Source organism: Corvus kubaryi, unplaced genomic scaffold, assembly GCF_017639235.1.
Source record: "Corvus kubaryi isolate FWS band 111438036 unplaced genomic scaffold, C.kubaryi_AGA036_p1.0 split3-73, whole genome shotgun sequence".
Classification (NCBI taxonomy): Eukaryota; Metazoa; Chordata; class Aves; order Passeriformes; family Corvidae; genus Corvus; species Corvus kubaryi.
The window spans coordinates 38,870,254-38,887,757 of record NW_024582091.1 but is presented as its reverse complement, the minus strand read 5'-3'; the positions used below and the strand labels follow the sequence as shown (position 1 = coordinate 38,887,757).

The 17,504-nt window shown below is 36.3% G+C and overlaps 1 protein-coding gene across 18 annotated transcripts in view; it reads left to right on the top strand.

Moving 5' to 3' along the window:
• The window catches only part of SYNE1 (spectrin repeat containing nuclear envelope protein 1), a 294,381-nt gene that overhangs the window by 67,008 nt on the left and 209,869 nt on the right, over positions 1–17,504 (top strand). For 17 of the 18 annotated variants that reach the window (XM_042016475.1, XM_042016490.1, XM_042016480.1 and 14 more), the window contains 7 exons: positions 157–249; positions 1,853–2,031; positions 3,979–4,175; positions 4,316–4,425; positions 12,195–12,302; positions 13,059–13,196; positions 14,375–14,539. In XM_042016475.1, the coding sequence (XP_041872409.1) occupies positions 157–249; positions 1,853–2,031; positions 3,979–4,175; positions 4,316–4,425; positions 12,195–12,302; positions 13,059–13,196; positions 14,375–14,539 (990 nt within the window). Of the gene's footprint in view, positions 1–156; positions 250–1,852; positions 2,032–3,978; positions 4,176–4,315; positions 4,426–12,194; positions 12,303–13,058; positions 13,197–14,374; positions 14,540–16,931; positions 17,038–17,504 lie in introns of those variants that run through there. The other variant, XM_042016489.1, reaches the window with a different exon arrangement.

Genomic DNA, 17,504 nt, shown 5'->3' with positions numbered 1-17,504 from the left:
CTAAGTGTGAAATTGCACTATTCAGTGTTTGGGGGTTTTTTAATTGAAAAACTTGTTTTGCAGAAATGCATTTCTGATAGAAAACTTATTTGAAATGCATTTCATAATTGCTATTCTTTGTATGTGACAGTAACACATGTTTTCTCTTCTGCATAGATTAAGCTTGTCAACATAAACTCAACTGATATTGCTGATGGCAGACCTTCTATTGTGCTTGGCTTGGTTTGGACCATAATTTTATATTTTCAGGTACTACATTTTTTATACTTCAGAGTTGCTTGCTCAAACAATGGTTCAGATCATCCCTTTATATGAACTGGTGTAGTTACAGTCTTTCACTGTAACTAAATCACTTTGTAATTCCTGGATAAAGCAACAGTTGATGGTAGGGATGCTTCACATTGAGTAAAATTAGATACTTTTCTGTGGAGTAAATTGGTCTTTGCCTAGAACGGAGTTCCTTCGTCACTGAAACATATTCTTCTGCTTTCTCTAAAGAATACAATGTAGCAAAAGAGGAACATAATTGTGGATTCGTGTTACAAGTATCTTTAGCAATGGCAGTGGTGACTGTGCTGTAAGTTTAACTCCAGTGCACTGGGTGTCAGTTAGTAATTATTCTCAAACCATACATGTAAACATGATTCACTGGTGATTTCACTGGAAGATGCAGATATTTGCAGGGATATAATTTAGCTGTGAATGATGTAGATTGAGAAAGGGTTGAATTTGTAGAGGAGAGAGCACTTGCATTCTGTTGAAGTTAGGTGGGAGGAAAAACTGGCTTCTGAATCCTGACCATGAGTTAACAAAGTGAGTCACTGTTCAACACTTAAAATAACAACTAATTTTATTGCTCTTATTTATGGAGTTCTTTGGCTCCCTTGTAATGTCTCAGGGAATGCCTCAATAGTTCAGAATTTGTCAGAATAAAAGTTAGTCAGAATGATATTAGCATTTTCATTTATAGCACCTTGAGATGAACTGAGAAAATGATGCTTCTCAGACTTACTGAAACTAGTTCTCTGCATCAGTTTTACTTCATCATTTTTTGACCTTTTCTATAGTTGTCACAGGCAGATACATAATTTTAACATTATTGAAAGCAGAAATACATGGGAGCTGTGGTTCTCATTCTGGCAGACTCATTCTGCCATGTGACAAAACTTTGGATTTTAAGAGGACAGCATAAAAAATCTTGCAACATCCTCTGGTTATAGCTTTGTCATGTTAAAGAACCAAATTGTTAGTCAAATTAATGTTCTTAAAATAATCAAGTTAATGATTTTCATTTGATGAAAGGCATAATTACTGTCCTACGCCCTCAACAAGCACTATTAATGCACTTTGCCTGTAGTACATTCACTGTTTCTTCACAAGGTACCTCTAAGCAAAAACACAATTGAATTTATGCTGGAACAGTACAACAGGAAGTAAAAAAAACTATCCAGATGAGATCATTGAGTTTACTGCCACTCTTTAATTGAATGAGCCTCCTCTGAAATTAGTGGATTATTTTATAATCTGAACTCAAACTACATGTAAGCCATCGTCTCCTATTTTGGTGATAATTTGTCATAATAGATAACATGACACACTTGCATATTGTTCCAAATTTAGAGTGTCAAGTCAGTGATGTTTAGATGCCTAGTGCTTCTGAATTTAAGACAATCACCTGGGGACATACATTAGTGTTTTTAAAGCTCCTTTAATGTATATTTAAATAAAACACAGTTAATCACAGCTTCTGCCCTACTTTATTTTGGACAGTTTTATTGGGAAATTATTAAAGAAACTGGTGTGAATTAAGAAGATTATCTACAAAGAGTCTATTAACATTTTTTCCCTGCAGATTGAAGAGCTTACCAGCAACCTCCCACAGCTGCAGCCCTTGTCTAGCAGTGCTTCTTCTGTGGAAAGTGTTGTCAGTTCAGAAACTGCAAGTCCCCCAAGCAAACGGAAGGTGGTAACCAAGGTCCAAGGAAGCGCCAGGAAGGCTTTGTTAAAATGGTTACAGTACACAGCAGCAAAGTGAGTAACCTACAGATGAACTGATTTTATATTTTAAGTGCAAGCTTTTTGTTCAGATTCTGAGCTCTCTCAGTCAGGAATCATCCTTTCACTCTGTATTTTTACAGTACCTTCCAATGTATATAATTATACAGCCCCTCATCATATTGTTTTTGACAACTGAGGCTGAACCGTACAACAATCAAGTAATAAGTAATGATTTACATTAATTTTGCATGCAATCATATTTTATAGCTTCTGACAAATGAATGGGATTATCTCTGACAGAATGAGGAGCTGAAAGGGGAATTAGATGTCTGAATGACAGTGCATTAGTCCCACTGCCAAAACACTTGATGTGACACTGCCAGTACCACACTGACTAAGCATTCCTCAGTGAAAGCTTGTAGGAACACAAAATCCTGGCACTTGCTGTTGAAAGGCAAGTGATGAAAAGTTATGTATATCTTTCTGCAGTTCTTTGATACAATGGAAATATTACTACACACATTGCCCTGGATCTTCATTCTTCTTAATCCAAGTTATTTTGGAGTTATTTCTTGCTATGTCTTGTTAACTTAAGAATTTTCTCCTTTATTCTGTAAGATTATCCCATGCTGTTTCAGCTTTCAAGAAGGCATTAACTGCTCACGTAAATTAGGTCAACGATACTATAGTAGTTTGATAGCTTCCAAAATAAGAAAATACATATGAGAGGTGTAAAATAACATGGATTTATTTGCTCCAATTAAAGAATCACTGGTATTTGAATACATCAATTGTGCAAAGTATAGAGGGGAAATGTTCAGTTATTGAATGGTGCCTCAGAAAAAAGAAATGTAATTGCAAAGATTCAGACGTTATCCACAGGTAGAATACAGTAACTTATGGTGCAGTGCGGTCTGATTTGAGTTTCTTCCTTTGCACTGTTGTTGGTAAGATACCAGCAGTGGAAAGTGATCAGCTTCTATTTCCAGACATGCAAACAAACAAAATGCAAAATAGGTTCATAAGCTAAACTGTCAGTTTTATTGGGAAGAGTAGATAAAATGTGTTGAAAGAAGCCTAGTGATACCTAGTGGTACACTTCACCTAGGCCTGTTTGACATTGTAATTTGCAAGGATTACTTCCTTAAAGTCAGTGAAAGTGTTTCATTGATCATAGTGAGATTTAAATGGAGCTTCACTCAGTTACTATTGCTTGAACCTCCTGATGGCAAGACTACCTTAGTGTCTTAGTGTCCTGAAAGGATGCTTGCTTGCTTGCTCAAAGTTAAAAACAGTCTTGCTGTCAGTGGACCCCCGTGCCTTTCAGAATTACTGGTAAAAGAAGCAGTGATTCAGTTCTGATTACTTTCTTACTGTATATTGCTATTTCTGGATCATTTGTGTTTATTTTTTATTGGACATATTAAGTGTTCTGGGTTATAGTATCATTTATGCTTTTGATAAGAACATAGAGAAATTTGTGTGTTATAGTTTCCTCTGAACAGCAGTGATGTCACTGTTCATGCTATCATTTTGAAAAATAACAGGTTAGTGGAGGTTTTTTGGTATTTTATTTGTTTGATAGTGATGTACCTAATTGAACTGCAGCAGTTTTAATGGAGTGAGATTTTTAAGGAGGGAGGGAATGGTGAATGGAAGTGTGTACATTCACAGACTCTGTGGATGTCATATGAGAACTTTGGTGCACTTCATTGCTCATTGCTTCATGGCTTATTGCCACTAGCAGGCCCACTGGAGACAAATACATCATGTATATGATAAAAACACTTGGATCTTCATAGGCAGAATTTAATTTATGCAGTGGATGGATGGAGCTGTATTTGACTTGATTAAGCATTACAGGAACAAGTGGTTTAGGTTTAATGATGGGTAACCACTGGGTGGAGCATTCATGTCTCCCTTACTGTTTCATGTAGTCTTGATGTTATTAATAACTTCTTTCCTTTTCATATTCTTTAGGCAAGTTGGAATTGAAATCAAAGATTTTGGACAAAGTTGGAGGAGTGGTGTTGCATTTCATTCTGTTATTCATGCTATCCGGCCAGATTTAGTGGACATGGAGAAAGTGAGGGGAAGGTCAAACAGAGAAAACCTGGAAGAAGCCTTCACAATTGCAGAAGCAGAACTAGGAATTCCAAGGCTCCTTGATCCAGAAGGTACCTAATTCATAGTTGAAAAAATCTGAACTACTTGCATAGTGAAGCCAGATGTGCTAATTCATAGTGTTTAGACATTTAAACAGCATTTTATGCTATTCAGCTAAAAATTTAATTTTCCATATTTTATACTTGTCTAGATGTGGATGTTGAAAAGCCAGATGAAAAGTCTGTCATGACCTATGTAGCCCAGTTTTTGAAGTACTATCCCGATCCTCATCATACAGTGACTGATGTGCCAGAGAATGATGTAAGTTTCTGTTGCATAACCATAAAACAGTTTATAATGAAAGGGGGCTTTATAAATACATTTTAAAATTTTCTTACAGTTTATTTCCTTTTGATGAGCAGTTCAAGTGACAAGCAAGCACAATAAGAAAACTGGGAAAGTTTAGCTCAGAATAAAGGAACAAGTGTTGCAGATGTTTAGTAGGTGGAGAAAATAAAATGGTGATCCTGCAGATATTTTCCTCTTTTGAGGTGTAGTGGGAGCAAAAAATAACACAGTTATTGTAGATAGTAGCAAACCAGTGAATCCTACAGTTTCTTAACAGGTTTTTAAGCATAACACCAATGAGATTTCAATAATTTGTTACCTGAAGCAATGTGTCATTTATGTTTCTATCACACTGGGTTTCTGGATAAGAACAAGAATGGTCCAAGATATTGCTTAGGTACAGCCTTCAGGCTTTTATGCCTGAGAGGCATTTACAATTTTGACATGTGTTCCTTTCTGTTTCACACAGATGTTTAACTGTTTGTTCTAAGGAATTATTTTCAGTCATGTTTTTTCCTTGGAATATGATTTATGTATGCTCTAGTGCATTGGCTTTGCACTGGAATGATATACTCAGCAATGCCAAGTTATCATGACTCACTTCCTAGTCCTGATTTGCTTTCTTCATGGCAAACACGGGAAGCACTGCTGAGACAATCTGCTCAGCCTCAGCAAGAGAGAAAGAAGAAGCATTTTTTATCTGTGTTTCTTTGCATTCCCTACAGAGGTAGAAAAGAGCTTTGAAACGAGTGAGTCTCCTTCCTTATGGCTGTGTGAGGCTGAGGTAGCTGTAGCTTTGCTTTTTGATTCCGGTGCCTGAGCACTGGAACTTGCAATTTTCCTTCCTGCAGCATTAATCTGAGGACATACTTGTGCCAGTGTCTCATCATCCCACTGAGCAGTGGGGCTGCTGAAGAGGACTGAGTGAGCACTGAAGCCTCGTGCTGTGGCCTTTTCAGGCTAAGGCAATCCTGCCATCCCCATACCATGGCACACTGGGCAGCTTCTGATGCCAACAGCCTTGGCAAGGCTTTCTGCCTGTGCTGGGATTGGGTTTTGAGGAACAACCTCACCCCCTTCCCCCAAGCTTTATGCAGAGATGATGCAGGAGAATGCAGGGTTCAGCCATTCCATGCTCTGCCTGTCTCTGGCTATACCCACAGAGATGCTAGCACACAAGTTATGAAAGGGCAATTAATGAGTTGCATCCAGAATTCCAACTGAATTACTAGGAAGCAGAACAACACAAATCAGTTTGACATGCTAACATGCTGATTTCAGAACCACTTCCTCTTCTTATACATCACTAAGATATTCCAATAGCAATCCACATTAATTCTGGTAGAAGTGCTGACCCCTTGCATGTCACACTGCAGAAACCAGTAAGGCTCAGACTTTGAGAAGAAAGTAAGAATTTGACATTGCACTAAATTTCTAATGTCATCATTAGAAATCATCATTGTTGGTAAGGTCCTCTTTGTTTCCTGGAGGAAGAACTATATTCCTTTTTACTGTCCTGGAGTATCCATGTCCATTTTTACATTATTTGGTTAGTTTAGTTACTTAGGACAGGACTCACCTTTAAAATCTAAAAGCTTGTAACACTCCACCTGTAGTCAGCAAGAGATAGACACTTTCCCAGATGGCATCTTTCTTAAGACGGTGTCTTAAACAAACTATCCTCTGGAAGGCTGTGTTGCAGAGCATATCAACAGAGATAAAACAGATTAATCCATCCCTTAGGAAATGATAGATAAAATGTTGTTGGCAGTTGATTAAAAAATTTGTTTGTTTTAGTGACCAGTATAATCCCCCTATTTTTAGCCTTTCTGTCTTTCTCCTGAAGTATAGTCCAAAGAAATAATTATCACACAATCCAGGTACCTGGGGGACATAACTTTGCGAGACTCTTGTCTGCTGAACTCTTGGAGTAATCCTAATTTCTTGTTTAAGGGTATGTATTACCTGATGTGTTAAGTGCCTGCTGTAGAATAAGTTGGACAGTAAATGTTAGATACAACTGCTTTTATCTATCTTGCCTAAAGAACTGAAAAGGGCCTATCTCAGTTGCAGATGCCTACATTTAGTTAGAAGAGTCCTACTTCAGACTGGACTTTGGGTGAATTTTGGCATGGAGAGGGAGGGCAAGGGAAGATTTTTAACCCTCTTACCCACCCTCCAGACAGCTCAGCTGCTACTGTGTTTCCTCAAGATGTGTTGTCCGCACAAATTCCTGTTCATCTTCCCTCCTGATTCAATGCTCAGTTTATAAAGAATTTGCTTTGGAAGAAGTGAAGTAATGATTGAAGCTTATCCCTTATTTGTGGTCAGAGGGAATAGCTATTTGCATGTGCATTTCCAGAATTAAAAGGGATCTAATATCTCATTTATGGACCAGCTATGAACATACGTGAACTTGTGTAGTCAACACATCTCAAAGAATCACAGTTACTCTAAGGTAAGTAATTATTTGGCCAGATAAAATAAATCTTTTCGTGACTAGCAACCTGGAAATCAGATCTAATATGAAAACTGCTTCACTAGATGTGATACAGACACGTGAACTTGATAATAGTTCTAAGTACATCTTGGTATTCCTACATGTGTGGCTCTTACTATTCTTTCTGGACTTTCTGCCTGCTTTGCTTTATTTTATTTTATTTTGCTTCTTTTTTTTTTTTCCTGCTTCTCGTTTTCCCATTTGTTTCATATTGCTAGGAACTTCAAGATATCCCAACTTTTGTCATTTCTTTTATGAAATTTAAGGTAAGGGTATATGTTCAGAATAATTGCTTGAATTGGACCTTTCATGGTTGTTATCTTTTTTCATCCTGCACTTACTTGACTTTAGATTTGGGGTTTTTTTAATGTACACTGGTTTGCTAACCTCAAGGTAATCTTTCTAGAAAAGCAATATATTAACATGATGAATCTAGATCCTCTCTCTTACGTGAGCTGATTCTAAGAGCCTAATGCTTTATTTTGAAAATAAGAGAAATACTATAGTAAAGCAAGTTAACTTTCCTATAATAAATCTCAGACTATGCTTTTGGTTTTCTTAAGTATAGCTATAAACATGAAATAAATAGATTTAGTTCAATGTTTCTACACATCTAATCTCATTTTACATGGGTATTTTTGTATGTCTTTAGGTTTATAGAGTAGATGCTAGAGTGTATGATTGTGTAAGTTATGTATGTGGCCTGTGGGTTGGAAGGAGAGCGTAGTCATCTGTAATCGCGTGACATGTGCTGCTCCTTTTTCGTCAATTATGATATTTTAAAAAATATACTTTTTTAACCATCCTAGACTTTTAGATACTTCTAACTTTCTAGTATTAACTGAGAGAAGTTCAGAAATCTAACACAGAGTATATGAAATGAAGTATATGATATGAAGTATATGAAATGAGCATTCACAGGTGAAATTGGAAGACAGCAGAAGTGAATATATTGTGAAATAAATAGTAGATGTCACTGCAGTCAGTCAATAGTGTTTATAGTTTGACCCGATCCAATTAGCTGCCTAGATTCCACGTTCTTGGAGGTTTTTTGGTTGAGATTTTTTTTCTAAATAAATATGTAAAATAGATTATTTTCAAGTGACTAGGATCAAGGGTTCATCTTCATCTCACATTATGTATATCTGACTAGTGATGTATTGAAGCAAAGATTTATACTGATAGCAGAATTATTCCAATATTCTCAATCCATTCAAGCACGTTTGGGCACCTTTAATGGGACTTTTTATGTCCTTAGGCTTACACAGCCGCAGTGCATTGCTTGTTAAGTCAGAGGAGATTTGAAGTGGTAAAAGCTCTGCCAATTTCCTTATCATGGTATAAATTTAACTGTACTTAAAGATCACACCCTCAAAATATTTCTGATGTAAAGTCTTTCTCTTCTCATGCTCTGATGAGCAAGTAATTCAGAAGATATTCCTGTCATCTCTGACATTTTTATGCCAGCAGAGTTCCCCAGTGTAAGAGGAATTTCCTGAGCAGCAGCTGCAAAAATAGCTGTCTGAGCTTTTCCAGGGATTTAGTCTGCTTCTGCAGATAGTCTTTAATAGCTCATCCCTGAAGGTGATGCCTGGCTCAGCACTCACCCTGTCTGTGATACTGCTTTCAGGGAGTGAGTTTCAGTAACATATATACATCCAGTAACATTTATATATATATATCAGCTAGAGTTTTCAAAAGGAACAGCATAAGCAATTTAATTTATGCATAAACTTTTTTGAAGGGACTTCATTTTCTCAGTACATATGCAATACAATAGTTCAATGTCCCTGAAAAACATGTGACAACTTTTTTGGATTTAAAAGGTAATATTTGAAAATTCTGTTGTGTCTGTGCCTGGGAATTTGAACAGTTCACCTAGTTTATAATTACATATTAGAAAACTAAGCAAAATACTCCTTTTCCAGTCCCTAATTAAGATTCTCATGATATTTTTAGCTCTTCAAACCCTGGAGTATTCTGTATTACATCATTTTCAAATTAACTCTGGCATATCAGTTAATGAAATAATGCTTTGATTTTGAGTCTGGGCTGAAAAGCTTCTTTGCAAATTTAAAATTTACCTCCTTATCATATTGGAACTCATAAACATTTTTCTCTAAATACTTTCTTTGATGTTCCTTGTCAGTTGAGTGCTCCAGTTCTGTTTATCTCTACAAATCAGTGAATATTCATGGAATTGTGTAAGGATAAATTAATATTTTAAAGTGCTGCTTGGAAGTAGCATACCGAGTGAACCACAGGATTTTAGATGAATAAATGGATCACAGATCAATGGTCCTCATGCTGGAGAAAGGACAAATAGTTATATTTATTCTAGATAACTTCCATTTGGTGGTTTATGTTCTGATCTGTATACTACTTCACATATGCAGGCTTTAGAAAATAGTTTACATATCTGTGAGAATGTCCTTTTGTTATTTTTTTATTAGGAGTAAGAATGAATAGGCACTAATGAAAGTCTTTTTTCAAGAACGATAGCTCATTGTATCTGCTGGGTGTTGATGACAAGTGCCTTGGTATCTAAGAAAGTGAATCTCTTCTGTTGATTACCCAAACTGAGACTTTAAAGTGCTTTAGTGTCAACCACGGACTACAGAATCTAATTTGCAGGTGATAAGTGAGGTACTGAACTGGAAACCTGTGAAAACATATGAATAAATAAATAAAAGGTTTAGCATGCATTTTTGCACAATGTCTTTTATAGCATCCAGTTAGGTGGTTACTGAAGCACTTACTTCTTTTGCAATTAAACAAAGTAATCAAAAGTTTGCCTAAATAAATAGTTTTTTAAAATACAGAAGGCTAAATGCCACCTGTTTTACTGAATCTTTTCACTTAGGATCAGAGAAATAGTATGTGGTTTAAGGGAGGTGGGGCTGTTCCTGTGGACTTTATCTTCAGGTACCACAGAGGTATTTTTAATCCCGGAGATACTCTATTTCAAGAAGATTTGGTCAGACTGGGTTTTAGCCATTATCAAATTTTTAAACTGTGATGACAGAAACCTTGCAAAATACCTGCTTTGCTCAGATTACTGTATGAACAGTTTCAGGCACATAGATGCTTTTTCAAACCCTTACTTTAAGGAGTAATATGATTGTGAGCCATAGAGGAATATAAAACAGTGTTTAACGAAACTGAATTTTATAGTTTGAATTAGAAGTAATGTACAGAACATTGGGGTACACTTGTTCTCTTCATTACTTCAAGAATGTCTTCCTTAAAGTTTTGGCCAGTAAGATTGCTACAGGATTTCCAATCCATTAAGATGCATAGTTTAGTATTGCTTTTATGGACCTGGCAGCTAAATACTAATAGAAATCTCAGTAGTCTCACTAAAGTTATAGCTTCTTAAGAATAGAGTGAATTTAATACCAAAGTTCTTTTTTTCATGGCTGAATGAGTTAAGATTCTCTCTGTTTATATTCTACTTGGTTGGATTTGATGATCTTAGAGGTCTTTCCAACCTAAATGATTCTATGACTTTCCCCGTAGGGGGATAGTAATGAATTTGCTGGTTTTCTCAAAGAATCAAGATGGTTTTTCCGCACACACAGATCAGAAGAATAGACATTTTATTCTCCTTCTCTATATTTAAATGAATTGAGAATTTGGAAGCTCTAGGAGTTTTTGCTTCTTGGGACACTGTGTGGGTTCAAGGAAAGCTCAGTATTACAGGTAGCTGGAGCCGGGGAATGTCATATCTGTCATATACTGTTTCTCAGATACCAGCCTTTGTGTGCCACAAGACAGGAGCATAAGCTACAGAGAACTTTGTTCCAGCACAGCTGCTCTAGCAGCATGTTAACCTCACTGCAACTGTCTATCTGCAACTGCTATCAAGATAACTGTGATAATTGCACATCTGTTGTGAAAATTATGTCCAACCAACTACCACTGTTTTGAGTAGAAGCTCAGTAAAAGAATTAGTAGAAATACATCAAAGGTTTCTTTCTTATCTGAGGAACCTGTCCTTTCCTTGGCTGAAATGGAGCAATAGCTCTGTGTTTTTAAAATTAATAAGGGAAGTTATATTTTACATATTTTAGAAAGCTTTCAAAGAAAGGAACCATAAATTGGCTTCTTTCCCATGTCAGGATCGTTTCTTAAAAGACAGTTCTTTGTTTCTCAAATGCAGTCAGTGACTGCTCTTTTCATCCTATGTTCCAGTTTTTCTTCTCTCATGTAATGCTTGAAATGTAATCACTCATTTTAGTTGGTTAGCTTATATGATGAGATATTGCATTTGTTCACTGTAATAGACAGATTTGTTCTTTGTTTCTGAAAAATTTTACAGTAATAAGACTTCTGTGGTTTCAAAAAGTAGCTTCTGATTAACAGCCAACCCATCTGGTTCATTGTTTGGAAATCTGAGATGGACACTTGTATCCTACTTGACCAGCCTGCTTACACAGAATACTTTCTGGTTTTTGATAGCCTTTGGATATAACATGCTCAGAGACCTGAGACTTCCTGTTAGTATTTTTCTGTCCACTGCCAGGTCACTGAATTCTGCAGAGAACTTTGCAGCCTTACAAAGCTGCAGTGACATGACAAACTGAAATGTTAAAGGAAAGCTGTAAAACAAACATGCTTTTCTTCAAAGCTATAAAATGGCATTGAAGGAAGAGAAACTGAATATAATTGGGTTTTCTTTCTTTCTTTTCGTTTTCTGCGGTAAAATATTCAAAATATTGTGCTAACTTCTGAACTTGGAGCTTGATGTTAAGGATTACCCTGAAGTCAATAAGACAATAACTTTTCTTTTCAGCAATGGCAGATCAGCTAATAAAATGGTGGTGAAAGATAAAAAATCCTCTCCTGTCTCAGCTCAATTAACTTCTACTGAAAATTGACTTTGAAAATCTGTTGAAGACTAGAAGTAGTTAGGATAGCTTAAAAATGTCTTTAAAGAACTTTGTGTTAATTTAACATCAGATGAAAACTACACATAATAGCTCTGACACTGCAATGTTCCAGTTTGTCATGATTTCACAACTGTAAGACTCATGTCTAGTTGCTGAATTCTCTCATACCGAGGAAGTGCTTTTCACTTAGACTGTAAGAAGGTAAATGATGAGAGAATTGGGCACTTTTGCTTTTACTACAGCTAATGACCTTGACTTGCCATAGAGATGATAATTTCTGGACTACATCTGACAGCTCTACTAAAAGGCTGCAATGTTTTTTTTTAATGTGTGGTTGTACTATATCATAGAAGGAAGACAGACTGGTGCTAAGAGACCTAAAAGTGTGGGCAGAACAATTCGAAAGAGACATAGCCAGAGCACAGGTGGCAGAAACAAGCTTCCAAGAGAAATACCAGGTAAGCAGCAGGGGAATTATGTATGATAACAAATTATTGTCATCATTATGTGTAACATGTACTGCAGTATTTTAAGCAATCTGTATATATGAGAGTGAGTGTAGTGTTGTTTAAAGAAATAAGGACACAAAATGTCTTGCCTGTTATTGGTGGAGGAATTATAATGTCAGCTCGAACTTTGCTACATAGGACAGTGCACAGATGGTTTGCCTAACACGGAGGTTTTCCCAGCAGTATGGAGAGGGACTGTCCTAGTTAGGAGAGAGCTTGTGTCTGTGCCATCCTTCCAGATCCTGCATGATTTAGCTGAGATAGGAGGTATGACTGAAGGCTGGATGAGGTGACAGGTGGAGAGGACAGGGCTTAGAGTCTCATTTTCATCCACTCTCTCAGAGGTTAATGTCCAAATAAGAAATACAAAGCTTGGTCTAAATTTTCTGCTGAAGCTTGACTGTTCTCTAAATGCAGCCACTGTCCCAAGTAGCATTAAATCCAGTTGCTATTTTATCTGATCAGTTATTATCTCATTTCATATATGGTTCAGGCATCTGATAATTGAAGTCCTTTTATTTATATATAGTGATAACCTATATATAAATAATAAATATAGAAGTAAATATACAAGTGCTGTTCCTCTTTGGGAAAGATTAGGACTCTGATCAGTACAAATTTTTCAGTTTATGATACTACATAAACGTTAAAGAATTTAGCTCCTTAACTCTGTACCGCAATTGATTTGATTTTCTCTTTGTGCAGTCATTTAAGCATTTCAGAGTACAATATGAGGTAAAAAGGAAACAGTTTGAACTTGCAACCCAGTCAGTAAGGAAAGATGGCAAATTATCACTTGATCAAGCTGTGGTGAAGCAAGCATGGGAGAGAGTTTCTTCCAGGGTAAGCTGAAAATCATTGCGCTATGTATTTTTTTATTAAATGAAGGGTGGAATTTAAAATCATTTAAACACCTGTTTGCTATTGATTTTATTAGGCATTAGGAACCCAAAAGTGGACCAAATTTCTGGCACTGCTGAATTATTTTGCCTTTTTTTGAGAGTATTTACTGTACTATCATCTTTAATATTGCTCAAAGATAGAATACGAACTTCAAGAAAAGGACTGTACTCTGAGATTTCCCTTTATTTGAAAGAATGATAACAGTGCTCAGCCAAGTTCAAAACACTATTGATAGAAAGAAAAGCATACACAATGCACCTTCCAAACCCAGTGTTCTAATGTAAACTGCTAGTTATTGGAGAAATTCTAATACAACATTTTTTTAGTATCGCTAAAAAACTTTCTGTGTAATACTGAATACTTTACCAATAAATGAGGTTTTAATTCTATTTTTGACCTGTTTGCAAAGGTAATAAGTTAACATTAGTATTTATGATTGGAATTTTACACAACTGAATGAAAAATCCCAAGCAAGTTATGCTGTTTATCCCAAATAAAAAGTTAATAAAACATTATTACTAGGACATATCCATACTGCATATATATATATATTTTTATGTAATATATTTAACAGAAGATCTGTTTAAAATTCTGGAGTTTTCACATAATTTTCATGATGTTTTCACTCCCATAACTGGCATTGCCAGTCAGACACAGTGTTTTACTGCTATATTCTCCAGCCACAGTCCTTTGAGACTCATTTGAACCTTACATATAAAAAGTATGTGCAAAATAAAGATACAAAGATTTTAGGCAGGAGCATGAATTAAATGACAATGGCAGAAGAAGGTCTTGCATCCCTTACTGTGCCTATTAACTGATGAAATCCAGATATTTTCCTTCTCAGTTGTTCCAGGTTATTTGTGATTGTTCTGTACTTCAATTACCATTCAGAAAGGGAAATACGTAAATCAAAAAATTCTTGTAGAGATTTTGTTGCATGTCAGAATGCTGCAATTTCCAAACTCATGTGGAGTAATATGCCTAGATTTATGTCTCAGTTATACTCTGTTACGTGGGGGTTTGATCTTACAGTGTAAAGTCTGATTTTTATCAGTGTACTTGTTTGTATTACTTAGCAAGGGAGGAATTTCAGTCCTTCTACTTTTATTTCCTAGATGCTTGACTGGCACATACACCTTGATAAATCTCTTCCTGCACCTTTGGGTACCATAGGTGCTTGGCTCTACAGGGCAGAGGCCGCTCTGAGAGAAGAAGTAACTGTTCAGCAAGCTCATGAGGAAACAGCAAACACAATACACAGGAAGCTTGAACAACATAAGGTAGATGTACATGCATTCATTCTGTGCATTATCCTCCATTGTTTCCACAGCTTTAAATGATCCATTCTCTACAAAGATAATTATTTCTAGTTACTGTGGGTTGTGTTGTCTTGTTGGTGGCTAAAGCTTGGTGTCTTGTCATGGTGACTTGAACTGTGATATCTGTGTATCTTACAGCCAATATTAGGAATTGCTTTTGAGTGTTCTTGCTCCTTCTATCTGAATGATATCAGGTATTAGTATTTTAATTTCACTGGTAAAATTCTATAGGGAGCTCATAGTGTTGGGTATGCTGTTCAACCAGTATGAACTAATTGGGTGAAACAAGAAAGAGGGAATAAATGCACTAACTGTGCTGACAGTCAGTGCAGGCAACATGCATGGAGGGGAGAAAATGAGAACGAAATGAATTTTCATAGTATTGTGATGGCATGATAGCCATCTGTGATGGCAGATAGCATGCTGTGGTAAACAGGAAACTTTTCCAGATGAATTTAAATAATTGTACCATTATTCTTTGCTGAGTCCAAGTTCTCATTTAAAATCAAAACTGTGAGTTTTTTTCTGTGGATTTGCATAATATGTGTGAGAAAAATATATTGGTGAAAAAATGCTGGTGAGATGGTAAAAGAAACTGAACCAGTAAATGAAAGGGAAAAGATGGTGTAGAGAAAGGCAGTACTTGTGGCTGTATTGTTTTATATTGCTTTTTCTCCTCCTGTATCACTACTATTTAAAAACTTGTTTATAATTTTTTTTTTTTTTTTTTTGTTTAGGATATGGGTAGGGTTTTTTCATCAGAAAGTATTATATATTATGTTATATAATGAAAAGCTGGGAAGTTTCATGGTTATCTCATTACTTTTTATTAGAACAATTGTAGCCCTTCTAACTTCAGTAGTAACTAATGAAATCTAAAAAAAACAATGTTAAAATCTGTAAGGAAGATACGGATTTTTTCAGAGTCTTGTCTCTTGTAATGCTGAATTTCATTAACTTTCTTAGTAGTGTCAAATGTTTCAGGATCCTAGGATTTGACGTTTGTTTAAAAAAAACCAAACAAGTCAAACACTCTTTTGTTCTTAGAATGTGAACACTGTAGACCTCCTTTTGATACATTCATAAGAGGTACAAAAGAGTGTGCCCTAAACTGTTTTTTATCTGCATCAGAAATGCTGTGGTGAAGGATTTCTCTGCCAACAAATAAACTTTGATTTAGGTTTATCTGTGCCAGGGGAGTTTTCCCATGGGAGTGGGATGGAAAAAGCTTCCAAGAGAAGCATATATAATTATATCTCTTCTGGAGTTTGTTCTGTTGCTCAGATTTGAATTGATGAATCCTAATGTGCTACTGGATAGTACCAGAAATGCATTAGTGTGTTTTTTTTCTGTCCTTGTTTCCTTTTTTCCTTCTGGTTTGTTTGTTTGTTATGGATTTGTTCAGATGACATCATTGCTTTCTTTTTATCTTTGTCTCATATGACAATGGGTTATTTTAGTGAACTTTACAGCTTATGGCCATTTTGTATTTAGTGCAAAATTATTTGTACTAAGCTTATTTGGACAAATCTCATGGAATCAGAAAAGCATTTATATTTATTTTAGTTGATATTGCTACCAAGATCCAGAAATTAACAGCGATGTCTATGCTTGTTGAGGGTCATTTCCCAGAGCAGAATTTTATTTTCTGAAAATGCTGTGTATAAGTTTTCATGAGCTTCCTGTTGATGTTGGATAAAGCTACTGGGTTTTATTTTGACTAAGCAGTGCCTGTTAGGGGCATCCCATTTTGTATGGCAAGGTCTCAAATGCAGCTGAGATATTTGTTCCAAATCTTTCCTTTATGTGAGACTATGTCAGTCACAGGAGCTTTCACCATGGTAAAACCAGCACATCACCTGCATCTGAGAAAGCCTAGTTCATTTCTCTTCACAGCAAGGTGTTGGCTGAAGTGGAAAACAATGAAAACCCAGGCGGGTTGACGGGGATAGTGGGGCCATTTGGTGAGCTGAGCCAGAGAATTACCACGTGTTCATCCTGTGCAAACACTGGGTGTTGGCTGGGGATAAGCCCTTCCTTAGCACGTAGGAATAAGTACATATTTATCATCGGTACAGAAACCTGCATTTTGTTCCCTCAGGTGAGAGGGGAGAAACCTTTGTACAATCTTCTTTGCTAGCAGGCTTCTGAGCACCTTTGTGCTAGCAGCTGTCTGTCTGCATTAAAAAAACCCCCACCATTCTGTGCCCTCTCAGCCGCTCTCTGGGGACTTGACATGTTCCTGCTAGCAGTCTCTCTTCAAAGACTGCTGCCAGTCATTCATTTTAATATGTAATCTCCAGGAAGCCGTTTGAAGCGGTGTTGCTTAGTTACAGTTGAAGTGTGCTCTGCTGTGAGGGTTTCGCTGGTACAGTTCAGATTGCAGGAATACAGGTCGGGTACCACATTCCGCAGTCGTTCGTGCAGTACTGAGACAGCGATCCTGAAATCTTTCGATGGTGAGAGAGTGAAAAGTTTACTAAATATGGAATATGTACTTAGAGAAGGAGCTATAGATCTTCTGCCTATATATAGTAGAGTAGATTAGTTGCTTAAAATTTCAGTCTATGCTTAGCAAAGGTTATGAAGATTTAAAGAGTAAATTTAGGAAGATTATGCTTTTGTGATGTTAGCATATTGGGAGACTGCATTTCAGAGATTATTTAATACAGTTAAGAGTTCTTGTTTTGTTAAACATTTTGCAGTGTATCCTGTTATAAAATCTTCCATAATTGTTCGACATAGCTGTAACAGAGCTTCACATAAGGGGGTTCCCTGTGTAAATGTTGAAGTTGGTGTAAATTCTTTTATGGTATGCATTACCTTGCATGGAAACATGAGAGCATGATCAAATAGTTAACTACACTGAGTCATCAGAGCCGGCTTAAAATTGTGCTTATTAGTTAGATAGCCTACTGTGAGCCTT